We start from the raw sequence: 26,905 nt of genomic DNA, 5'->3' as shown, positions 1-26,905 counted from the left end.
CCCTGTAATATGTCAAATCTAATTGATTATACAGTGGAACAGTTTGATGAGGAGACTGCATCTGTTTTTAGTAAGATAACGGCTATCTCTGCTTTTTTCTAATTTCCACATTAGATTCAGCTTTGCATAGCTAAAAGGGTGAGTGCATTTGCTTCAAATTGAATGTCTAAATATTAAATATTTTTGTCACAATACTGATATTTCAAACTTATGTTTACAGTTTTCAATGACACAATAATAATAAATGGTCACATTTTTCTATAGAGCTTTTCCACCTTCAAGGCACTCAAAGCAAAGGAACCACTCACCCATTCATACACCAGTGTACGCAGACACTAGGGGCAAGGTGGGTTAAGTGTCTTGCCCAAGGACACAATGACAGCCTTCATCTGTGGGAGCTGGAATCATACCAGCCAACCTGTGGTTCAGTGGATCTGACCGCTCAACCAATGATGTTTATGTCAAGAGTGGGATTTGAACCAATAACCTTCAGATCAGTGGACAAACGCTCTACCAACTGAGCTACTGCTGCCCCTACTGAGCTACTGCTGCCCCATAATAATAAGAACATTTCAGAATCTTTTCATACTACCATATGATCTTAGTTCTTTTAAAAATTACCAAGTTTGTCGGCTCTTTGTCAGTATTGATACTTGTTCAATTGAGTGTTTCAAAAATGGTTTTAGTACCAATTAGTGTCTGTATAATTTTTTTTTACAACTTTTCTAATTTATTATACCATCATTGTAGATGACAAACAAATAGTATTTAAAAAAGTTAGTTCTTGACCTGTACTGTTTATTCTTAAAAGGCTTGATTTTCCAAAACATTTGACAACATCTATATTTTCAGATTATGTAAAGAAATATCAGCAGTTCTCTTAAAGTTGAGATAAATACTATTTGTGGTTGTATCATATTGGGATATCTGACGTAATAAGTAATACACCTAAGACCACTATTGTATAATGATAACTAATGTAGTAACATCTTATGCTGTATCAATATTCTCCTCATTACGACCCTGAAATTTAAAATTTTATTGCTTTTGCTTGCAAACAAAAAAGCAAACAGATGAAAGATGGGAGGGATCTTATTTTATTTATTTTATTTTATTTATTTATTTATTTGATTGGGACAGAGCATGTTAATGAACAAACATGACAACATGAATGTAAACACACCGGATTGTAGCCTAAGGCTAATTTCCATCCGTTGTCCCAAGGGCTGGGGTCACAGGGGGCCAGACACTAAAATATTGCACACTCCACTCATTATATAGTTCCATTCATTGCACAGTTCCCATTCATTGCACAGTTCCCATTCATTGCACAGTTCCCATTCATTGCACAGTTCCCATTATTGCACAGTTCCCATTATTGCACAGTTCCCATTATTGCACAGTTCCCATTATTGCACAGTTCCCATACATTGCACATCTTACATCTTACTTAAATTATGCATTAAATGCATGTACTATATTCATTTTGCCTGAAACATGTAGAGATGAGCTTTAATATGACTTGATGTAAATAGACATTGGATCCTTGAAAATGGCAAAAGTGTAAAAATACAAATTGTTAATGTGTGCCTGCTATTTGGTTCTGAGTGTGCATGTCTATTTTAACAGCATGCCACTAGTGTAATCACAACTGCTTTAACAAGGTGGCACTGTTGCTTAGCTACTGGGCTATTCATGAACCCTGCGAGGCTGTTGGGAGGGAGGACTGCTTCCCCCTCCTTCCATGAGAGAGCTGTGAATGCAGCAGGACAGCGGTGGTGGATACACTCTATTGGTTTCTCTGTGCTGCCGCTAAACTCAGCCTGTGTGAACCTGCACTGCCTCCACCAGTGAATTTGTGCATCTACTGCTGCCACAGCTGCCCTCCCCTTTAAATGGTGTGGGCAGAGTGGGATGGAAGACTGCATTGGAAGCCTTCTCCTGGACATGGTCTTTGCTGTTGGTTCTGCTCTTGCACCGACCTGGTGACAACAACATGCCGTTGAAATGGAAAAGCGGTTCGCCCGTCAGCTGGAAATTCCCAGTGCCAGTCCTTAAGACATCCCGGTCCTCACCTCTTTCGCCTGCTTACATGTGAGTACCTGCTAAGCCTCTTCCAATAGTGCTTCAGAGGGGGATTTAGCCGCTTTGCTACTCAGAGGTTGCACTGATGATTAAATATATGAAAGCAATATTTTGTGTGAGTAGCTTTAATTGGACAGAATGTGATTGGAGTGCTGTAGCGTGTGATAGGATTTTCCTTGTCCAGCATGCGTTTTACAGCTCATGGCACAGTGTTTAGCTCCTGGGACGACTAACAGCATTTACTGCGACTCTGGACATCCTCGACTCTTGCCCTCTCTCAGCGCCTGTGTTTATTTGGGAGAGGAGACTCAGCAGCTTGGGAGGAGCCTGCCTTTGTCAGGATGTCTGGCGTGCCCTGGTTTAGAAGCTATTGTCATCTGCTACTGTTCAGGAGGGGGAAGGGTAGAGCGCCTCACACAGCCAGCCTTCCTGCCCTTTCATTTGCTGCTCAAATGGACAAGTCAAGTGTGGAGTGGGACTTTTGATTAGTCGCATGGAACTGGCCTACATAGAGTCAGCCAATTGTCTGCAATTAATTAGCTCTCATCTTTTACACAGGCAATGATCCCATTGATCCCACTCATTCATTTAACAACTGTAACTTCTGCGTAATTATTGACTGAAAATGAATGCCACACATGTATTTAGTATAACTTTGTAGTATAACATTATATTGGTTTAGTGTTAATATTTTTTAGTATTTTGTCTACACATGTACTGTTACTCACATTTTTGATACATTTTTTGCTTACATTTGCTAGATTATTTCCAGAACTAAAGTATCTAGTATGAAAATAAATAAACAAGTCACTAATAGGATAGCTCCACATTTTGAGCATTGTTCAGCTTTCAATTGAAATCTCAAAGACAAGTGCAGCATGTGCACATAAGTGGCAGCAGACGGTGTTGGCGTGTCTTCACACGAGAGTTGAAGCCAAGTGGAGCATGATTAAGACCGGAGGCTCCACCTAGCTGTGCTCAGTGCGCCACAACCCTACCACACCACTCACTAAAGACCACACTCTATATTTAAAGCATCTATATCATAAGCTAGGTTTGAGGCACTCTGATATTGGGCTTCCTATTATGGGTTGCTCTGTGTGTTGAGGTGAAGTCTTTCCTTATAGCTACACCTCTTTAGAATTAGGTTTCAGTTTTATCTTTGCATTCTATTGGTTGGTCTTTTTATAACCATCATCATATAATGCGTGTGATGTCTGTTAGCCATCAACACTGGAAAAGTGCCATTGGTCAAGATTTCCCACCACAGAGAAATGTTGAAACATGAAATAATCTGTTCAGTAGAAAGTCTTTGGGCTTTTTCTGTAATTCCACAAAATGTCCTTCAAATGAATGTCAGCTCTCCATCCCGCGCATGGATCCAGGCTTCCTACAGGGGTTTGGAGCTAAGCACTTAATGTGTGTGACTGCTGTCGTGGGTAATCACCTCATGGAGACGTCATGGTGAGTGCACTGCCCTAAGTGTGCCAGTGCCCGCTCTCTTTTCCACAGACCTTTAGCACATATCACACCTGGTGCTTTCCATGGGCATTGCTTATAAGTCAGTGGGCAAGCTATGTTTTTTTTTTTACAATTTGGATGTACGTGAATAATTGTTCATTTGTGTTGATTTACCAAGCTATAAATAGTAAATTCAATGCTTGGTAATGAATGATGTCCTAATCTCATGATATATTACGTGGCCACAGTGGACATTGTGGGGAGACCAACTGTTAGGGGTCTCTAACATTATTCAGATAGTGGTTTAACAATGTATCAGGAATGTGCTTCATTCATCTCATATATGCGGACCATAAAATGATTGTACTTTGCCCTGACAACTGCTTTTACCCATAACTGCAATTTTAAACATGACATAACCTTTTCACTTGGGGTGTTTAGTAAGGTGTGAGAATTGTTATGTTGATGGTTAATAATACCCTTGTGATGTTATGCTGAAGTGTTACATTCTGCACCGTGTGTTAATTGGAATCAAACAGCTTGGCAAAGATGGTGAAGACGTGTAATTTCTCTTCCTTTGTGATACAAATTGTTTTGCATGGCTTTTTGCTGAAATGGCATACCTGTGCTAATAATTTATCCTACTAAAACTTTTCAGATCACATCTGCCTCTGGTCACATGCCTCTCCACATATGTACAAGAACAACTTGACACTCATACAGTAAATACCCTAAAAACGTGCGCCTTGAAATTCACCTTTTCTTCTTGCTGAGAAATGCAGATTTGGAACAGAAGGCAAATGCTACACTGGGCAGGGCCATTTGTTTTCATTTAGAGTGGAGAAAGCAAAGCAAAGTATCAACTGTTCTATCAAAGAGTCAGGTTTTTACTCCCCAGAAACAGGCTGTTGTGAAATGTATTTAACAATGCAACAACAGAGGATACGCTTTTGAGGATATTATTAATTAAAGATATTAACCAAGGACGCCAATGGGTGTTTAAAAGGAAGTCGGAGCTTGTTTGCTTGTTAGTGGGTTCACAGCCCCCCAAAAAAGCCCGAAAATTTTGATAACATTTCATAAGACATTTTTAGATGTTTTTGTTGACTGGAAACACCATCTGGATCACAATTTAGTTTTAAAGGTATTATTATATTACTTACTTGCTACTATGTACTGATCCAATATTAGTATTGAATATTGGTGCCAATCCTGGAAAGGTTGCTGGATCAGATATCAGATATTCCAAATATTTGTTCAGCCGATATATGTGTTGGACATATAAATTGATGTAATAAGACTGGTCATAGTTGGCTCAAAAAGCCTCATAATTTTTTTACTTTAGTTTTCCTGTAGTTTTTTGAAGGATAAATAACAGATACATAACACAGTTTTGTTTTATTTTCATTTTGTTTTAAATAGAACATGTCATTTTCTGTCTCTGCAATGGTATTGGTTGATATTGGGTATCAGCAGATTAAAGCCCTATATCAGTATCGGTATTAGAACTGAAAAAGCTGAATCAGTGCATCCTTATTTGCTAGAGGAAATCGTAAAGCTATTGGATCCTCAAGGCTTCAGGAAAGAAAGAATGCTTTTTTAAGTCTGTGGTTATTAGTCTTACGGTGTTTCAGCTTTAAATTGTCTGTTGTTGAAGGAAGATTTGTCATGGGTTGCCATCATACATAATAGTGAAGATATTAGGGTGCATGTTCTATAGTGAAAAAAGTGTGAAAGTCTCCCAATTAATGTTTAATCTGACAAAACTCCTCTGTACATAGCTCCACGCCTCACCGCTCATTTGGATCACACTGGCAGTATTCTCTCGAGTTTTGACACATCTCAGATCCTCCAGTGGAGCTCAGCCTGCAGTTCACGCCCTGCTTACTTTACATGTCATAATGTCATACATTTGGTATAGGGTATAGGGTTGTGTTCTTGTTCTTTTTATTTTTTTGAATACAATCTTATGGCGTGTTTGCATGCCTTATCTTCAATGAAATTGTCATGATCTAACCCATCCATTAGGGCAAGGTTTAAGGAAAATATCTAATTGTGATTTTTGCAATCATGTTTTTAAAAGTATATTTCGTTCAGAGTGCACATTGTAACAACTCCAGGAGCAAACCTTTGACAGAGGACTGAAATTTAGACTAATAAACTTAGAAGAATCCCATGCATTTCACAACATATTTGTAGAAGTCTAAAAAACAGGTAAAAAGCAAGATGATGTTTTGCAAAAAAGGCAGGGTAGTTTGTTGTTTGCAAAGGATTTACTTGGCATTATATTGTACAGCTCCACACAAGCATTTCACAAACTAGTCAAGCACCTTTGGATGTATACCTTGACCCTAATCCACTCTTTGATTATTAGATGATTGAAATTCAAGATGGCCATGATTGCATTATGGATACTTTAACCAGCCTCCTCACCTGTTTAAAGATTATTAGTGGTGATTTGAGTGTTTATCATAGATTGGTGTGGACGTGTGGAGCTACAGTGGCTTTTAAAATGTCAGGAGACCTCATCAGTAATGGGCTCTTTAGACATTAGTCACACCTGGTCAGACGGAGACAGGACTACACAGGAGGGCAGTACAGTCAAGCATCATTACCACAGAGAACTGCTCTTCACCTGTGACCACCGTACACGCTGTTTGCTTTATGAATCTTACAAAAGTGTCTCTCCTAGATACAAACCGCAAAGTATAAAGGATGTTGAAGCTGTACTACAATATATCGCGCTCAAATTAAAACCTACTGCTAACCCTAGTTTTGCGACATCTACAAACATGTTCTGAAATGCATGGAATTTCATTTAGTTTAGCAGTTCATATTCTAGTCTCCACTGTAATGTTAATGTAGTTGGACATATTTAAAACGTGCACTCTTAACAGAATCTTACTTTTTTTTTTTTTTTAAATACAATCGCAATTTCTTTATTTTTTCTTTCAAACTGTCAAATTAGCGCTTTATTGTAACTAGCTCAAGAAAATGAAGTTACATGGCTGTGACTCAGGTGGTAGATAGCTGATCATAAACAGAAAGTTGTTGGTTTAATAACAACCAGCACAAACTGTCATTGTGTGGGCAAGACACTTAATTCAGTTAGATTATGTTTGAATGTTGTGTGATTGATGATTGGAAGCATCACAAATCGTCAAGACTTGTTTTTATTGTAAAACCAAGCTGCATTTCTCCTCTGTCTTTACCTGGTGCCCCACACTGAGCATGTTAAAACTGGCCTTTATCAAATCACTGCATCTTTTGGCTTTGTCTGTCCTCTGCACTCATCTCCTTCTTGTGTTCTCTTGTTTGAATATCTCTCTCAAATGTGGAGCCTCGTTCACATAGTTGAAAATGTTCTTTTTGTGTTCTTGCCTCATTGTCTGAACTCGTCCTACCATTGCCTCAGCTCACCTGCATACTGTAAAACACCACAAATGTTTAATCACAATCTTAAATTCCACAGTAATGAATGAAATAGTCTGAGTGTAGAGCATGTTTAATTTTCATTAGGATTTCCAGATTAAATCAGAGTATTTATGGGTTTCATCTTCCTGTATAGGCAACATTTTGAGGACTTTTCACCATTCCTAAAATACATTGTAAATCGCTATGGCAACAGTCCTAATCTGTCATCATTGGACTTTTTAACCTGTGTGCCATAAAACCTTTTGACATTGCACATAGACTTAATGAAATATCAGTAATTTCAAAGAAGATATATTTTCAAACCCTCATTGAATTGATTTAAGTGAATGCAGAAACTGTCATGCAGCATGGTTTAACTTCACAAAGCATGACCTGCAGTCTTTGCCGTCTTGAGCTCCAGAATGGATGCAATTTATGAACTTTCAATCAATGCACGGCTAAACATGAGGAAACGGCACACAGCTCTACTCTTTTTAATCTTTTAAGACCCTTCCCGTGTCAGCGAAGAAGCAGCGTTGACTTCAGCTCCCTCAAACTGTCAGCGCTGGAGCGACGTTTCTAAGCTGTACTCTGACATCAAGACACTGCATCCACTGTCACCGCTGTACTTCATCACTTATTTTCAGCCACTCTTCCTCATCTCCGTACACATTTTTTTTTTTTTTGTCCTCATCAAATCCTGGGGTATTGAGATGCAGATAGTCTTGCAATTCTGGCATTATTTATACTATTGATTTAATAGTTTACAAGTCATGAAAAGATGCAAACACTTATCCAAAGCTTGGATTCCAAGCCTTAATTATATGTTGTCAAATTAGTACTAAATATTAGCAGACTATTTTAATTAAAAGGAGAATCTTATCTGACTTATAAACAATTAGTTTTTTGTCCATCTTTTCTTCTTACATTAGACGCTCTCTCATGAGTAAAAGTAAAATATGATTAAAACATTAACAGTTCTAATCTATGTATAAAATTTTCAATCTGTTTTGACACAATGTCACAGTTTCCTTCTTTTAGTATACGCACATGAACGGTCTCCTACTGTCTCAATGCACAATTGTTTAAACAATCATGAAACACTCTCATATAATACAGTGTAAAATGTATAATGGATATGTTTATTAAGGTGTAATTATTCAAGTAAGCCATAACTTGCTGCCATAACTCAGTGGCAGTCTCTTATGCGTCCTAAATAAATGTTGCATTATAGCCAGTGTTCAAACAGCATTGGCACTTTCTAAAGCTAACCCTCTTCAGACTCACTTCAGTCAGATACTTTTTTCTTCTTCTTTTTTGTTTTGTTGTTTTTTCATCATGGCAGCCACCAATACTCCTTTGTGGTTTGGACAACCCACTCGCTGCTGGCTGCCTGTCCGACTTACCACCTGATGGGGTAAACGTACCCGTACATGTGTGATCATAGTCCTTCACCCATCCTCTGGACTAGTCCTGAGTCTCCTGGTCAATAGCCATGTGTCCCTGTATTTGCCTGGCCAACCAAAACCACACACTTTGACAAAACTTCACAAAAACATATGTGACTGACAGCTGGATTTACCAATTAGAAAAACACGACTTCTGTTAGTATCAAAACAAACATGGTGGCTTATGAGTAAAAAAATTAAAATAAAAATTATACAGAGGACTGGAAAATAACGCAGATTTCTGCAGAATCAACAATTGAAGCATCAAACTCTTATTTATCTCAGGCAAAATAAGCTGCATATTTAGTCTTTTGCATTTGAGAGACACATGCTCAAAAGTACTGGCTGTAACTGGACCATCTCCAGTTATGAATGTTATTTGCCATGCCGTATGTTCTGATTATAGGACCCTCTTCATTCAAACTGAATGTAGGAGGGACTGGCTGGTCAGGCAATCCATGTGTAGCTCCATACCCGCCGCTCCAAAGTCTGTCTCAAAGTTGGTGTCCTATGTCATTGGTCAATTCCTTGTTTCTCAGTATTTGTTGTTAAGCCTGTCACCATATTTACTATATTGATTTAACGTTCAGGAAATCAGATTGAGGAGTCACATTGCTGAAATTCTGCACCAATTGGCATAATTTGAGAATTAGAATATTTTGATTTTTTTCCACTGAGAAAGTTAAAAGCTGATTTTTATACCACTAAATCTCAGAATAGGGAGGGACTAAGGACATCTAAGAGCTGGTTGTAAAAGTACCGTTTTCTTCATTTCAGAGTAGCATTGGGAAGGTCTTGCAGAAGTACCCCCCATAATGCAGTACCTCTCTAAAAATCTCTCATTAACATCTAATCCCAGGTCAATAAAGTGATTACACATGCCATTTCACATCAGATTTAATATATTTGAAAAGTTCATATGGGCAATAAAATGAATAGAAAATGACCTAAACAGTTTTGCTTACCACATCAAAAATCGTGTGTGTTCTCAGACTTGCTTCATTACATAAAACATCCCCAAACCCATTAGTCTCCACATCTGACGACTGCTGCCAGCTCTTTAGACCGTTTAAAGGCACAAATCTACTGCAATGCTGAGCCAGACTGTTTTTGTAAAAAGAATATTTTATCAAAACAGGGCCCATCCTCATTGGAAATGGAAAATTAATTTCATGTAACTCAAATGCCACGCCCGCTGACTGCTCTGTCATCTTCACACAGCGCTGTGCTGACAGTTGTAAATTTTTGAAACCCACATTGATTCAAACAGACCTTTGATATAATATAGATTTTTGTAGACCTCTAAAGCCACAGTCAGAATCTCTATCTGTTATTGAATCTTTATTAATTTGGCCTAGCTATACCATATATTATTAAAGCTCTAGTTACAATATAGGCCCTCTTCACAGCCTGTGTTCTGGCTGACTACCCTAAATTCCCATGGTCTGTTTCCAGTCCTGTGGTATGAATTGGCAAAGTATTGCAAAAATAATACTGTATATTGTCAGTCAGGAGATTAAAATGGTATCGCAGTTATTACAGAGCATTTGTTTTCCATAATCTAGACCCTATAGAGTGTAGATTGTAAGCTTGCTTGTTTTATTTGTTGAGTATTCTCGATCTGGTCTGTCCAAGGTGAGCAGTTGTTTTTGCTTGAATATGCAGGACATTTGACAGGAGACTCAGAGGAGCAGAATAGCCTTCTATTTATTAGCGTGCTGTGTTTACTTATGAGATGTTTGGGGACTGTTTTAACAAATTACAACTGCTTGGCTGCCTTTACTTTCAAACTTATCATTTCGAGCAGAATGAGCTTCAGCCTGATGTAGTTTTAGTGGGCACTAAATGTTCTCACATCCCAAGAGGACGCCCCCTGGAGGCTTGATTCCCTTTCTCGTCTCTCCACACTCCCTCCACAGCAGCGAGCAGATTACACCACATTACATCACATGCACAAGATCCAAATTCAACTTAATCCTCAACATATTTTGTTTGTATTGTCTTGAAGCACAGGATTAACATAGCAGTGTGCCTTGAATCATAGGAGGCTTTTTTTTTGTTTTACTTTTTTAATAGTTGTGCAAGGTGACTGTGTAGTTTGTTTTCTCTTAGTGCAGCAGTAATGTTGTATCTTGAAGCACTGCCTGTACTATTCTTACTACCTATTGTAATGTCTATGCAAAGCATCTGGACAAGAAGCCTTCAAAAAGATATTTGCTCAAGGCACTATGGAAAATGTTACACTAAGTATGATAACAAAACTCCTGAGTCTTGCAACCTTTAGATGACAATTTTTGCAACAATTAGGCTACCACTGCCCCATATGTCCTTTAAGCAGTGTCACTTTGAAAACTTCCTTGTCCTACTTCTGGTGGCTAAAATTAGACCAATGCACATGTTTTTGAAGACTTTTCCTTGAATAAAACTTCTTTATTTTCTCTTTGTAGATCCCTTGTGGAGGACGACGACGCACACATGAAAGTGGCTCTGGGCTATGGCGATATGGGCATCTCTGCTCATTTGCAGGCATCCAAAACCGGCAACACACGCTTCTTCACGAGCAACACGCACAGCTCTGTGGTTCTTCAGGTCAGTGTTCAGATCATTATTAGAGATATTTTTAAGTAAATTTCAAAAGGAGCTAGAATTAAACCAGTAACAAATGTAGCTATAAAACCAACTTTGACTTTTGAGAGCTTTTAACTAAGTTGGTTCCTCTTCTCATTTACCTGAAGTTGTATTTGGAGTCATTCATGCATGTTTGCACCATCTTTTAATGATTATTTTCCAGATGCCAAATGCTGATCAACCTACATTTTCACCACCATCGTCATACACCCACTGCTCTGTGCTTGCTTTGTTGTCCAGTTTCATTTTCTTTATCACTGGTACAAGTAGGATTTGGCAGTGTCTTATAGTAATTTTGGTACAAATGAAAACTACTCGCTAGCGTGATGTGCAGCTGTTTATCAAAGGTGCTGACATCTGTATTCGTCTTTGTTGTGATTATGTTTATGACCACGTCAGCTCCCATTGGGCACTGCAGTTTTCGAACCTGGCAGTCAGTGGACTTGTTTCTTCTTATTAAGACATTTTAGATGAATACGACGATTTTTAAAATGTGCAAATTATAACATAATGATCCACGGGTGTCCATAGATTATCATATAGCAGACACAATCACAATGTCTTCTTTAAGGTCTTACTCGATGTGTGTGATATATTGTCTTAATAATCACCTAGTATATCATCTATAACAAAAGAACTGTCAAATATCTATAGAAAGATCAGATAAATAAAAGGATATTGTTTATGTCTACCATTTTGTGATACATTTTTAAGTCTTTTCACATTTGTTCGATACATGAACTGCAACCATGACATTTACAGGCACAGTTTGGCATGACTGATTGAGTTTAGCAAAAACATATCATCATCACCCAGTGTCTTCCTTTTGTTTGCTAGATTTTCTGATCTGGTAAATCCTAAAACTGCTGCATAAAAGCAATAATTTAATATCCTTTCTGAGTACATTAATGTCTTGTTTTATGGATCTGTCCACATTTGGTACCTGGGGACTTAGGAGACTGTCATTAAGATTCTCGTCTCCTTGCTTCATTTTTTTTTTAATGATTCAAAGTTCCACCAACTTAATCTATGCTTAACACGTATCAGGAAACTAGCTCTTTTTCACTTTTACCTCCGAGTTAAAATAATGTCAAAGCCCTGTGGCAGCATACATTATAGACTGAATATATTATCAAACATCTTACTTACTCTTTGCTGTATTCTTTTGGGATTTGATCCATAACATGAAAATTATATCTTGCTGACTTAAGTTCAAACCACTCTATTATCTTTTAAGGTTTATTTGATGAACTACTTTTAGAAAAATGTGTTTATACTAAAATTATTCACCTTCTACAAGAAATGCCCTTTCTTTCATAAAAGCTACAAATAAGTATCACAAATGGCTTATAAAAATGCTAATGTTTGAGTGAGTGTATGCATAAGCAGAATATATATAACACAACAGCTGATTTTTATAGTGCGTGATATTGAAACCCAAATCGATCTGTTATCCACACCAGGCCTGGTTTGCTACTCATTTGCATAAAGTTTACATCAGCTGGTTGTGCCGTTGTACTGCGTGGCTGCTGCAGTGTCTGCTTGTGTCACTCTCTCTGTGGAAATAAATGGGCGCTGGCCCCATTTTCTCTTCATTAATCATTTGGAGTCACTGCGAGGTAATGAATGATAATGATTTTCTAGGGCGGCTGAACCCTTGCCCCGCAGACACAGTTAGCTTGTGTACCTAATCACACAGGGCTAATTAACAAATACTGTCTTATCATTTAAAGCAATATTTACACAATGTGCTGTAATTACATTGGAGGTTTGTACACTAGTGTATGGACGTCATATTGATCATAGTCTTATAATAATCATGGGTAACTTTTTATTTACATTACAGACTGAGGTATGTCCTGCTTCTGTCCGCTTGGACAAAAAATACTGAAAAACATGCATTTTAACCATGACAGGGCGTCACCTTCTTGTCTCCATGCAGATAGAAGTTTAATGCCATACTGTGTGCAGAACATTTATAGGCAAAACAATTACATATCAGTGGAGACGAGCGGAAAAGTAACATAGTGCAACTTTTAAATCTTAAAGGTATAATAATATTTAGTTGCTCTACCACTCAAATAATAAATCATTGTGGTATAACTGGCATTACAAATAATAGGGTAGATTTTAGCTGTAAAATACAATCCCAACCTGATGTGTTAAAAGGACAGGATGTAGGTGAGGATGCTAGAGGGAAAACAAAAGTCTCATAGCACTTATCATAGTGTAGACTGCCTTTGGCACAAGCCACACTTAAACTGTGAACAAATGTGCTGAAGATGACTCTCCAAAGAGTCGCTGGGGCTGGATCCATCACAGGCAAACAGCTGGATCCTTCTCACCAGCATAAACTTTATTGATCAAAGTAAAAGGACTGCGTTCTTTATTTTAATTATAAACTATTCCTTTGTGGATACTTAAGCTATTAACTTGATGGTATAGCTTTACCTTGGATAATACCTTTTGCATGACTTCTCTTTACTTTTTGTTCTCTTTTGGACCTGATGCTAATTATGGTTCTGGGTGTGAAATTAATTGCTTATTGATTTAGCACAGTTCTTAGTCAAAAAATTTATTCCATTATGTTAGTAGAATAGGTTGTGATACAATGGATTTTAACTATTATTATATATCCGTATATCGCTCAGTGCATGTGTTACCTTTTTTGAAAATGTTTTCTTTACTAAACCAGATGAAAGAGAGGCCAAAAAACGGGAAAAAAAAGTCTGAAAAGCTGACACAGTGCTAACACATTTGCCTCCCTGTTCTTTTGCCCCCCTGTGCTTTTGCTCCTCAGGGATTCGACCAGCTGAGGATAGAGGGCCTACTCTGTGACGTGACTTTGGTGGCAGGAGACGGAGATGAAGCGTTCCCTGTGCACCGCGCCATGATGGCCTCCTCCTCCGACTATTTCAAAGCCATGTTTACAGGTCAGTGCTAATTAGATCAATGCTCACTCATTATACAACATATAAGGGTACATAAAGGCTTTTGCATGTTTTAACCTTAATTTAGTTGCACATAACATGAATTGTATTCTAAAGCAAGCATTATATATGTGTTCATGAATGTTGCAGTGCTTTAACACAGTCCTAGTTCTGTCACTGTTGTTTGCCTCATGAGAACCACCCACAGTGACTTTTAGCCCAATGGCCTCCACTGCTGTGTTGTGTGTATCTATAATTCATATAGGTTGCCAGTTGCTACCTGATAAACCTACTGACACTCTCAAAACTTTGCAGACATTTCAATACAATTGAGATATTTTATCAAATTAAGAACAAAAAATGCTGTGCTGTTTTTCAGTCAGAGAGCAATAATGTATTTTATATTCCTGAGTTTAGATTTTTTTTTACATGCTGTGTGTCTAGGAGAGCCTTGTTAACTACCTTTGATTGGCTCTACCTTTAGATAGACTCATTTTAGAAATCAGATGCAGAAATGATTTAATGTTTTATTGTTTTACCTTGAATTTAGAGAATCATGCTCAAATATAAAATATGTAAAGTGTAGTATAACATTAAATTGATCTATTTCCATGCTGTTTAAATCTGTGGAGAGGCGATGCTGCTTACAGTTAAAATGAACGGATAAGTTTAATGCTGTTCTGTGGAACATTCCAAGCAAAGCAATTATGTGCTTTGCTCTGTTGGTGGCAGATCCTCCACCATAAAAGTTATGTAGTGCACCTTTAAACTTACCCGAACTATAGTGTTTAGTTTAGAACATAGATTGTCTTACACGGATAGTCAAACATTGTTGGTGTTTTCATTAAGCCCTGCACAACTACAACACTTGTACTTATAAAACAAATGTGTGTGTTTTCGGTGTGAGCCTAATTGAGTTTGTTCAGTTATGTAACTTGTTTTACTCTGTGCCGTTTGAAATCAGATGGAAGTGGCTGCGAGCAAACCACTACGATTATGGACGATTCCACTACTACTTTTAAAAATGATCTTATTCTCAACTCTTTGTTCTCACAGGTGGGATGAAAGAACAGGATTTAATGTGCATCAAGCTCCACGGGGTGAACCGAATAGGACTGAAGAAGATCATTGACTTTATCTACACGGCAAAGTTGTCGCTGAACATGGAAAATCTGCAGGACACGCTGGAGGCGGCTAGCTTTCTCCAAATCCTCCCCGTGCTGGATTTCTGCAAGGTTTTTCTTATATCCGGGGTAAGGACATCACATGAAAGAAAAACAAAGCAAATTTATGTTAGGATGCCCTGATATTACATTCTTAGTGTAACGATTTCTGTGAGAAAAGAGATCACAGTTTAACAACTACTCACCATAACTGACACTATGAACAAACGGTGAAATACTCAATTCACTATCATTGTATAAAACAAGATGTGATATTTTTTGTATATATAGACCTGAAATAATTAACTTTTAAAAGTTCTTACCTTTTATAATGTAGCCTAGATTATCATAATTATTGATTAACCAATTAATCTTGATTCTTGACATCAATTGTCTTTTTTGTTTTATCATTTGTTGTGCTGTATTAGTGTGTTTTTACCAGTCAATGAATTGTCCTACATGTACAGTTTTCTTTGTGTTTCTTACTTACTAAAGGTAAGTTGACAATATTTATACTGTAGTCCCAATATTCTAATATAAAATTACTTGAAAATAAACAAAAATATATATACCTTTCAAATCAATTTTTTTGGAACACAACTAAGACGTGTTTATTTGGGCTTTAAAGTGTTCATTTGGAATTTCATGTCTTGTCTGCCCAAATATTACAGGCCATATATTTCTATTAAATTTTTCCAGCTTCAATATTAAACTGTAATTAAAATGGAGAAAGAATGTGGAAGGAAGTAACTGCTAAATGTTCAACATTGGTTTATGCAAAAAAACAAAATCAAACCAAAATTGTTCAAAATGTTCTTTCTTAATACTGGTATTTCATGTGTGATGTGAAAACATTTATGGAAATTGGTTCTTAGCTTGAGAATTATCACTCCTTTTAAAATGTGTTTAATGTATGCTCTTGTTCCTCTGTGCCTGCATCTCATTTGAAAATATTAAGTTCAGAATTAGACATTTTTGACACGATACCTTTATTTTACAGGTCTCTCTTGACAACTGTGTGGAGGTCGGACGCATCGCCAACACTTACAACCTCACCGAAGTGGACAAATACGTCAACAACTTCATTTTGAAAAACTTCCCTTCGTTGCTTGGCACGGGAGAGTTTGTGAAGTTACCTTTTGAACGCTTGGCTTTTGTATTGTCGAGCAACAGCTTAAAACACTGCAGCGAATTGGACCTGTTCAAAGCTGCGTGCCGCTGGTTGCGCTTTGAGGATGGCAGAATGGACTGCGCCTCCAAACTCATGAAGAACATCCGATTCCCCCTCATGAACCCACAAGAGCTCATCAACCATGTTCAGACTGTAGACTTTATGCGCACAGATAACACTTGTGTCAACCTCCTGCTGGAAGCTAGCAACTACCAAATGATGCCCTACATGCAGCCAGTCATGCAGTCAGAAAGGACAGCCATCCGATCAGACAGCGCCCACCTGGTAACTTTGGGCGGGGTCTTGCGTCAACAGTTGGTCGTGAGCAAAGAGCTGCGATTATTTGACGAAAAGGCTCACGAGTGGAAAGCCCTTGCACCCATGGACGCGCCACGGTACCAGCATGGCATTGCGGTGATTGGGAACTTCTTGTACGTAGTGGGCGGCCAAAGTAACTATGACACCAAAGGCAAGACGGCGGTGGACACGGTGTTCCGCTACGATCCGCGTTACAACAAGTGGATGCAGGTGGCATGCCTTAACGAGAAGCGCACCTTCTTCCACCTCAGTGCACTGAAGGGACACCTCTACGCCGTGGGGGGGAGGAACGCCGCAGGAGAGCTTGGTAAGGCAACACCCAGCTCATTTGTTTTTGACTCATCCCTCAAAGCCTTCTATTAATATTGTATGAGACGTTAATACTTGTTTAAATGTCAAGAAATGGCAGGGAAATAATTATACAGCTGTGGTAATGGGAAGTCAAATGACACAAAAACTAAAGTATATTTAATACAATATTATCTTATGTGGTCCCAACATGTATCAATCCCTAAAGTTTCCTCTTTGTTCATTGTCATTTTTGACCATGAGTTTTTTGGGTTTTTTTCTATCTTTATCTTTCTTTTATATTTTCAATTTATTAATTCAAATGTTTTCTTTTACGTTTCTACTGATATAAGAAACTACCATAGACTGTATAAAAGAAGTGGACTAAGTGATTGTGACGTCACCCATAGCGTTCGGCGCCGCTCAAACAAGGCTCGCAAATCTGTAGAAAGGCTCTGTTATGAATAGGATTTTTTGACGGACAAAATAGTGAAAAAAAAAAAAATCGGGATCATGTAGAGCAGGTTAATACAAACGTTTTAAGACCAAAATGACGAGGCTCACTGCAGCAGTTAGAGAGAGGGGCGACAAGATCCTAATGTAAGTCAATTGGAGCCAGAAGAACCTCCTGGTGAACTTCCTATTTGGCACACGGAGGCTAACGCTTTAGCTATGTCCACTCATATATACGGTCTATGGAAACTACATAATTAATTGAATTAATTTGTTAGAAAATATCCCTCCCAAAGAATACTGAAAAAGACAGCCATGAGGGCCATTGCAACATTTTCAAAAGCATCTATTGAAATTCATTAAATATATTAAATTTACTATAAGACATGTATTTTTACGTATTCTCACAAATTAAAAAAATTATGGAGCCAGACTGTAGCTAAGTTTGTCCTTTTGAATTGTACCACAATAGTGATGATGACTGGCCATTTTATTCCATTCAAACTTAACACTGAAGTGAAGCTTTTCACTTTACTGCTGTTGAATATATTTAGAAGGTATTTGTTTGGTGCTGCTGTGTAGCTGGTGTGGGCTCTGTAGTAGTGACCCACAGTGTGGTGCCACCTAGTATTTAAACCAGTGAGTAAGAGCCATGGACACAGTCTGGTCCTCTGGGTTATAATTAGACCAAAATACATGAGTCCCATTCATTGGCTGTCTACACAACTGTCTGTTTTTAGCTTTACTGCCTATGCTGCTGTGTGTGGTTTTGCCTTGAAGTTGTTTCTTTTTTTTGCAAGTGCCCTGCCCCTGTATTGTGTTTGTTTATTCTGGGCAGGGTGTATAATGGGTGGGGTTTTATTGTTTAGTCTCATAGCCAAGATTATAAAAAATGCACAGACTTTGAATCATTAAAGGTGTATTTAAAGATTTTATTACATAGTCACCACAAGATCTGCTTTCTTTTATTTTAGGTTTTATTTAACCAGCTATTTAACTAGATATACTTGAACTAGGGTGTGCCTGCATTTGCCCATATTATTACTCCCTCAGCATATAATTCACTGTCTTATCTGTAATACAAGCCGTTCAGCATCTGCTAGATTATGTGCCTCCTCAAGGTGACTTTGATGAGAGTTGTTGAGCAAGCAAAGAGCAGCTCTTTTCCCCGGTGCAATTTACCCAGCTGTCCCAGGACCTGCTTACAGCCCTGAATGGGACATCCTACTTTTAAATACCAAAATGTTGTATTATGTCTAGCTTGTCTCTATCACAAAGTCTGAAATGCCATACATTGCAGAACTTAATATAGATGATCAACTATAAAATGGATTTATACCAGTAAAAAGAAATATTGTACTTGTACAATATAACTAAAAACCATGAACTTCAATTAAAAAAATGCAGATTGAAACACTTTTGAGTCTTAAAGGGTATTTATTCAAACCTCTACAGCTCAAATATTATTATAGTACAGAAAAATAACAAAAGTTGCATGTTTAAAATTTTTTTATTGTAAAAATATGGATATCAATTTAGAAATTTAATTTAGCGTAACAAATACAACACATTTTTAATAACTTGCTTTAACTATCCCTAAAAGCAGCAAGCTCATAGTAATTTCAAAAGTCTTTCCTTGTCTGAACACACAAACCTGAAGAACTTGGAGGTGCTCTGTGCTTGTCGAGGGGTCATGTATCCACCAATTATTCCCAGTGAACATCACTCCTGTGTATCCTGGCGCCTGTGTTTCCTGGATTAGGTGAAGGGATTCACCGGGGCTCAAAGATAAAGGGTACCCCCATCTCTATCCCCATCTCCTTATTTCCTGTGCTGCTCAGCTCTGTGCGCCTGGTGGGGTAGTTTTAGAGTGTGTGTTAGCTCCCACGCTGAGACCCTCCAAGTCCTTATTTGCCGCTGTTTGTCCTCCTTAGCTGTGTCTCGACCTACTTTCTGATAATGCTGTCCTCTTCTCTTTCTTTAAGCTACTGTGGAGTGCTACAACCCCAGGACAAACGAATGGACATATGTTGCCAAAATGAATGAGCCACACTATGGACACGCTGGGACAGTGTATGGTGGCTACATGTACATTTCAGGTATGTGCAGTCAGTAGCTTCCTATTTCCTAAATCAAATTTAGCTTAAATCAGAAACAAGTTTTATCAGTTGTTTTATCAGTTTTACTGTCACTGAACAAAATTCACAAGCTATGAATACTTTGGGTATATTGTGCAAAATAAAACAATACATAATAATTAAATAAAAAATACATATTAATACACAGATTATGCTAAAATATAGATTATATATAAATATATAGATTATGCTAAAATAAAATGCACGCATAAAATACGGTGTTCGAATAAAAATGGGTTTTGACAACAGGAGCAGAAATATAAATATAAAAATATAAATATATGTATGTGTGTGTGTGTGTGTGTGTGTGTGTATATACATATACATATATATATATATATATATATATGTATATATATATATATGTGTGTGTGTATATATATATATATGTATATATATATGTATGTATGTATATATATATGTGTGTGTGTGTGTGTGTGTGTGTGTGTGTGTGTGTGTGTGTATTATATATTATATATATATATATATATATATATATATATATATATATATATATATATATATATATATATATATGTTAGTGCACACCTCATACTCAAACTCTGCTAAAGTATTATCGCCATGACTCACTAGGTTCAGACAGTGTTTGGGTCATGTTTTAAAACGGGGAGATGTTTCTGTTACAGAAAACCTACATGTGCCTATTTTAGAATAATTTCAATTTTAGATCCTGAAATTGATAGTCTCAAAATTACAATTTAAAATCACTCTGTGTTGTGTGTCCCCTTATGCCAACATTGTTTTTAGTATATATAATTGCTACACAATATTCATATGTCAGATTTTGACACTCTACATTGTAATCTGTAATTTTTGATAAATGAATGATACTGCTATGATTTTTGAAGAATTCATATAATATTATGACCTGTTAACCACCCAGAGTGTTGATTCATATCCCTTTAGATTACAGACATTACAGACATACCCAGCGTATTGGCTAAACACAGGTGAACCCAGGTAAAGCAGCCACTCAGAGCGGTGGGGCCGTGACTAGACAATAAAACTGTTCCAGCTTTGTAGGTGCCTCCTTGGTCCTTGTTCACTTTTAGGATTGAACCAAAATCCAGCGTTATGGAGATGAGCCCTAGTTTCAGAGTGTGACTAATCCAGTGCAATGCTCCATAGAGAAGGGAGGGGAAAGATAGGAGCTAGGAGACGAGAAGGAGGGAAGGAGACTAGAGGCTGTGTAGGAGGTGAGCACAAAAGGCTTGTGTTAATCTGCCTTGGCCCTGTGTACTATTGTTACAACCAGCCACATTATTGATATGCTGCATGTTTGAGTAGCACTGATATTTGGTAATTACAAAAAAATAATTTCAGTCTGTGTGTTCACCAGTATGACTCAGCTGAAACATTCACAGATGCATATAATCCAGTTTAACATGCACACTTTTATTCATGAATACATCTATTTGATTTATTAATATGTATTTGATTTACAAAGTGCAGGGTATCTTTTATATCTATTATACTGAACTGATGTAACAATTTCATTTCATAACTGGTGAAATGTCATAATTCTACCTGGTATGTTAATGTCTTCATTTAGATTCAAATCATTGTTTTGTTCCATTAAAATCTTCAAATTTCATTTCTCTTTCCAGGTGGCTTTAATCTTTTTTTCTCAGATCTTGTCCTTTCAAACTGCCCCCTGCTGTGCACACAGAGCCTACAGTCATTCCATAATCCATCAGGCTCATTACTCATGAAACCTTTGTCTGTTGAGATGTTAGTGTCACTCGTGTTTCCTGTTCTTTTATGAGGGAAAATTGCTCTCAAATTGGACTTTTATGGCTACATGGTGGCCACTGACTGGGCCTTTGATTTTTGTGTTGCTAAAACACTACTGAGTGTTTAACTAAAGCTTATGCCTTTATCATATTTCATATTGTTGTAAGTAACTACTTTAGAAGTTAATTACCCATACATTTGCATGCGCCACAGCTTGTTTGTGGAAGCACAGACATTCACCTCTTTTGGTGAACTAAATATTGTTTTTGGCATGAGAATAAACTGGGACTTTATGTTTACGTGAGACCGCACAATCCACCAACCTACAAACCCATGTGGCACAAGATGAAAGTCTCATTTTTAAATCTTTAAAAAGAAATAAACTCAAATGGTGAATAAGGAAGGAGTTGCGTCTGAGCTAATCTGCTGCGTGCCAGCTGTTTCAGTGGCTCTTGCTCCAAGGCTCTCTGCGCTGCCTCACTGATTCTGGTCTTTTCTGCTCTTTCTAATGGACTCCTTTCACTCTTTTGTTGTTAGCCTCATGTTTCACTCTTTTCTCTTGAGCCACTGACATGCTTTAAAAGTGACCACAGTGTAGCTACTACAAGCATTGACATAATGTCATGAGCTGTGTGTCTAGGCAGCCACAGACCAGACCTAAGTCTTAGCCACTACAGACAACAATAATATAGATGGTAAAAATAGTGGGACAGCATTAACATAAACATACACACAATGGAGTATTGCTTCCACAGGCCATACTTAATCTGAGTATTCACTAATAAAAGACAAAAGACAACTCAAAAGTGTAGTAATTAGTTTGTGGAATGTGAGATTTCTACCTTAAACCGCTCCTGGACAGATACTGTTTTGTGGAATGCTGAATTTTTTTTAGAGCAGGCATGTCCAACCTATGGCCTGTGGGCCAAATGTGGCCCCCAGACAATTTTTTCTTGGCCCTCAGGCTTCCAGGTGAATTGGCCCAAATTACCTTGCATCAGTTAAAAATTAACTTTTTACTGCAAGTTTTCAAAAAAATCTACCTTAGTGTGTGATTTTAAGGATCTTAAAATGCGCCATCAGTCTATACTCATTTTAATGAATTAAATATGCACATATTTCAATTATTTACTGTATTGAGCACCAGTCTACGGCCCTCGATCGGCCCTCTGCTTCATTTGTGTTTACATATGTGGCCCTTGATGAAAAAAGTTTGGACACCCCTGTTTTAGAGCAATAAAAATGATCTTCAAAAATGTGCTTATATCAAAACCTTTTCTGTCTATCATCCACATCATTTTTCATATTAACCTGAGCATTGGGCCCCAAGTGCTGGGGTTCTGTACAAGGTGACCCGAGCAGAAGTGCTCTGTGTGCGTCTGTCACAGTAGATCTGCTCATGGTGGGCGGGCGACGCTGCTGAACTGTCCAAAAGAATCCTGTCAGTCTCATCACCGTGACAACCACACAAACACTCAGTTCGACACAGTCCTGACTGGACCACAGATTAACATCTGCACACACAAGCTGCAGGCGCACAATTAAAAACATTTGTCTAATGAGACTCAAATCTTTAGACTCCATCGGCCTTATTTGATACTGCTATTTAAAATAAAATAAAGTGTATAAGTCTTTCAAACAGTGAGGTGCAAAGTATACATAAAACGTTGACATTATTATAAAGCAAATTAACCGTCATAAAGGTTCAATCTCAATAGACACTTAATTTTTGTTTCTTTTATTTCAGTGACTTTTTACACCAAGTAACGACTAAAAAAAAAAAGTTTTTCCTATAGCACCAGATTCAAACCTGTTTGTAATAGGACTGTACCTTTGCCACAGTGCTTATAACCTACCCAATGTTGACTCAGTCATACACATTCTAAAACTGTAAAGCACTTCACAGACCACCCTGAGAAATACTGATTTATTTAATCAAATTGAACTAAGTTTTTGTTGCCTTTATATCAAAAGTATTCACCTAGTTCCATTAAGATATTTCCAGTTTTTAATACTGAAATTTTAAAAAAGATAATTGCTACCTTCCTGAGTGTAAAAATGGATCAATTGATCCTTGAGTGTTGCCGTTTTCTGAAGCCACCTTAAGGGACTGCAGTCTATACTATAAAGAGCAGTGGTTTGTTCAGGTTTAAAGTCAGATCATTATAAGGCTCTGCTTTGGACACTTAATCTTTAAAGAGTATTTCTGAAAATTGCTGAGCTGCTCTCTCTGCCTCACCTGTGTCCCTCCTTTGTCACCCCCTCTGGGTCCCAGCACTTAGGCAAGTGGCCAAACTGGTCGCTGTTAATAAGAGGTACATTCTGCTTAAACCCAAAAATGTATTTAAATAAAAAAATATGACAAATTTTTATTTATATTTTTATACTTTCTTATAATTGTTTTCAGAATTGTAGGTCTTAGCCATAGTTACCACATAGTTAGCCGTTAGCAAATCTTGAAACACTATTTAGAAAACTCTATGGATAAAATTAATGGCAATTTACTTGCTACAATTGGCTTAAAGATAAACTTAAATTAAACTTAATTTGTGTTTAACTTAAAGATAAACACAAATTTCATATGTTTTTCTTGGCCATAGCTTGACTATGACCTTTTTTCCATCTTTGGAAACATGAGAGAAATTTAAATTGTGGCTGCTGTTGATTGTTATATTCTGCAAACTATGTTGAATCTAAACTAATTTGTTAAACCCACTGTTAGTCTGACACAAGCTTCAGTTTGACTAATTGTTGTCGCGTTCACTGTCTGACTTCTTGACACATATTAGTGGGATTGCAGGATAGTGGTCAGACATGGCTGTATCAGAGTCCAGACTTGAATAACAGCATGGGCCTCTTGAGAGGAATTAGAGAGTGTGGATGTCAGCTCCGCTTTTCTCGTCACAGTTTAATGGCACGCTTGTCCTGAGGAGTTCTCGGATAAGGCACACAGATTGTGGCGCTGTCGTTGAATTTGATTGGTCTGAGACACCCAGCTTCCGAGATCTGAGTCGGTATTTGGACAATAATGACAGCACCCCATCACTGACGCAAAAAGAGTGATCCTGCCACTCTTCATTGCTCCTAGTTGCTCTCTGCCTGGAGGGGAGGGGAGAGAGGGGGGGCTGAATCCAACCCCAGTGCATGCTGGGATTGCGTTCCTCTTTATTTTAAGCCTTCCCTGTAGACATGTCCTGTATTTTTCTCGTTTCCCTCCTCACTTTGGCATAGCGTTTTTGTGTTGTCTAAAAATCTTCCTGTGCTCATAGACACTCTGTAATGTGTGCCTCTTTTTAGTAACTGCTCATCATCGGCATTATCTCACCCTGCACAAAGAGACTGAAGGAAAAATGATGCTTCAGTTTGTAACGCAATTCTCTACAACAGTGTGGTTAGCCCTTTGAAAAGAGAACTGATGCCAAAATATGATAAATATTTATGTGTAATATTATCATAATACTCCAAAAGCACCGTCTGTGGTCTGGATAACATGAAATTTATAGTGATCCTTTTGATTTAGTTTCCAAGCCTGAACTCAAGGAGTGAATGCTCTTAACATTGGGGCATACTCAAAACACTCAAACAAATAGTACGTCTGTTTTTATATAGTAAAAAAAGTGGCCTTAATCTGTATCTTAAGGATAAGGAGTGTAATTTCTCTTATTTTCCTGTTGCAGGGGGAATCACTCACGACACTTTCCAGAAGGAGCTGATGTGCTTCGACCCGGACGCAGACAAATGGACTCAGAAGGCGCCCATGACGACGGTGCGCGGCTTGCACTGCATGTGCACGGTGGGCGACCGTCTCTATGTGATTGGAGGAAACCACTTCAGGGGCACCAGTGACTATGATGACGTGCTCAGCTGCGAGTACTACTCCCCAGCTCTGGACTTATGGACGCCTATTGCTGCCATGCTGCGTGGCCAGAGCGATGTGGGCGTGGCTGTGTTTGAGAATAAGATTTACGTGGTGGGCGGGTACTCGTGGAACAATCGCTGTATGGTAGAAATAGTGCAGAAGTACGACCCAGAAAAAGACGAGTGGCACAAAGTCTTTGACTTACCAGAGTCCCTGGGGGGTATCCGGGCCTGCACGCTCACAGTGTTCCCCCCTGACGACCTGTCGGGTTCCCCATCCAGAGAGTCACCACTGTCGGCGCCTTGACACGTAATGGCTGGGCGGCCATAAAGCTACACCCACCCAGCCCTCAGACAAACCCCTATAGACTTTGTTTGCACTTCCTCTTGGACTACATCTGTACTGCTATGTTTCCCTAGCCCTTCTCCTCAAAGTTGTGCAGAAACTTCTCCCCCGACCCCTCAAGTTCATACCGATACAGTTTGGCAACCTAATTACGTGTTAATGTTGCATATTCGGTATACTCTGTATTCTTTGGCAGGAAACACCTTGACTTGAAAAGTGACTTTGCAAATCAACTTTTCTACCTGATGTCTACTAAGTTTTCTTATTTCTTTTAGAGCTGTGATGTTGACTCCTGCACTGTCACTGTCTCTCTGTCTGTAGAGCTATGCCAGAGTCGAGCAGGTGAATTCAGAGAGCTACAGCATATAGGGATGAGTTGGCATCACAACACAAACTGGTTTTTAACTCAGGGCTTGGCACAGGCCCCACTTCTCTTGGACAGTTTCATTTTATTTCCCGCTGTTGCTATGAAACTGTTAACATGATGGTGTTTTCTAAATTTAATAAAGACGATTTTGAAAGTAACTTATAATGTAGTTTTCATTCATGATTTCAGCGATTTAGGTCAATTCTTAAATCCCATGAGAAGATCATAAAGTTGTTTTCCAAATGCTTCCTCCAAAGGCCATACAGAATTAGTCGGTAAGTAGTTTTATGTTTGTGACTGGTGTGAGCCGTATTCTTAATCCCTGCCCAAGCATTAAAAACAAGATTTGTGTTCCTTGTCTTAAAGTGCCTCTGGACAAGAAACAACCTGTAAAATGTACACATCAGTTTGATCACGGTGGACTCAGTGTTGGGCTGAGGTAAACAACACTGCAGTCATTGTTGTCAATTAGAGTGAAATGCTTTGAGCCAGTGCAACCATTAATCTATACAATGTGCCCTAGAGGAGTGTTGGCCTGCTCTGGCCTTGTTTTGTAACTTTAGTTAAATCACTGAACCAAGAGGGAGAAGTTAGTTAAATTTAGTATGATTTAAACACACATAGGGCTGCAGAGTATGAGGAAAAACAAGATTTGGGTTTTTATCGTTTTAAATTTGTTAACTTACCAAGATGTTCGGTTACATTTCCAAGGCCATCAGTATTAAATCGATTAATTCTATGTTCAAAATGGTGACTGAATTGATATGACCACAACTAAGCCTGCACATATAATACATACTCCAGCAAAAGATAACAAAATCATTTTTTTGCTTTGTTAATATTCTGTATTTTTTTTGTAATCTCTTAAATCATATAAATACTGTCTAAAGCTAACTGGATCCCGGTTCTCTTCCCTCCACAGTCCTTCCCTGGCCTCACGACAGCTGCTCCTGTCACCCTGCGCCTGTCCACCTGCTCTGGGCTGGTTTGTGGTCTGATGGAGCATATGGTGCCCACAATGTCTGCTTTGTGTTGTCAGTGGGAACAGAAAAAGGTTTGTGTAATCATCAGGTGAGCTGGTC

The 26,905-nt window shown here is 38.2% G+C and overlaps 1 protein-coding gene across 2 annotated transcripts in view; it reads left to right on the top strand.

Annotated features, from left to right (window-relative positions):
* The window catches only part of klhl13 (kelch-like family member 13), a 28,535-nt gene extending 2,554 nt beyond the window's left edge, over positions 1–25,981 (top strand). The window contains exons 1-7 of one of the 2 annotated variants that reach the window (XM_020922855.2): positions 1,900–2,094; positions 10,856–10,997; positions 13,837–13,969; positions 15,023–15,219; positions 16,130–16,925; positions 19,345–19,458; positions 24,930–25,981. In XM_020922855.2, coding sequence (XP_020778514.1) covers positions 1,997–2,094; positions 10,856–10,997; positions 13,837–13,969; positions 15,023–15,219; positions 16,130–16,925; positions 19,345–19,458; positions 24,930–25,417 — 1,968 coding nt within the window. In that variant the 5' untranslated portion in view covers positions 1,900–1,996 and the 3' untranslated portion in view covers positions 25,418–25,981. Of the gene's footprint in view, positions 1–1,899; positions 2,095–10,855; positions 10,998–13,836; positions 13,970–15,022; positions 15,220–16,129; positions 16,926–19,344; positions 19,459–24,929 lie in introns of those variants that run through there. The other variant, XM_020922856.2, reaches the window with a different exon arrangement.
* The last annotated feature ends 924 nt before the right edge of the window (positions 25,982–26,905 follow it).

The sequence above is a fragment of the Boleophthalmus pectinirostris genome, unplaced genomic scaffold (genome assembly GCF_026225935.1).
Source record: "Boleophthalmus pectinirostris isolate CB_2022bp ecotype Guang Dong unplaced genomic scaffold, ASM2622593v1 HiC_scaffold_12, whole genome shotgun sequence".
NCBI classification, from domain to species: domain Eukaryota; kingdom Metazoa; phylum Chordata; class Actinopteri; order Gobiiformes; family Gobiidae; genus Boleophthalmus; species Boleophthalmus pectinirostris.
Note: the sequence above shows the minus strand (reverse complement) of the source record. Positions and strands in the feature narration are given on the sequence as shown.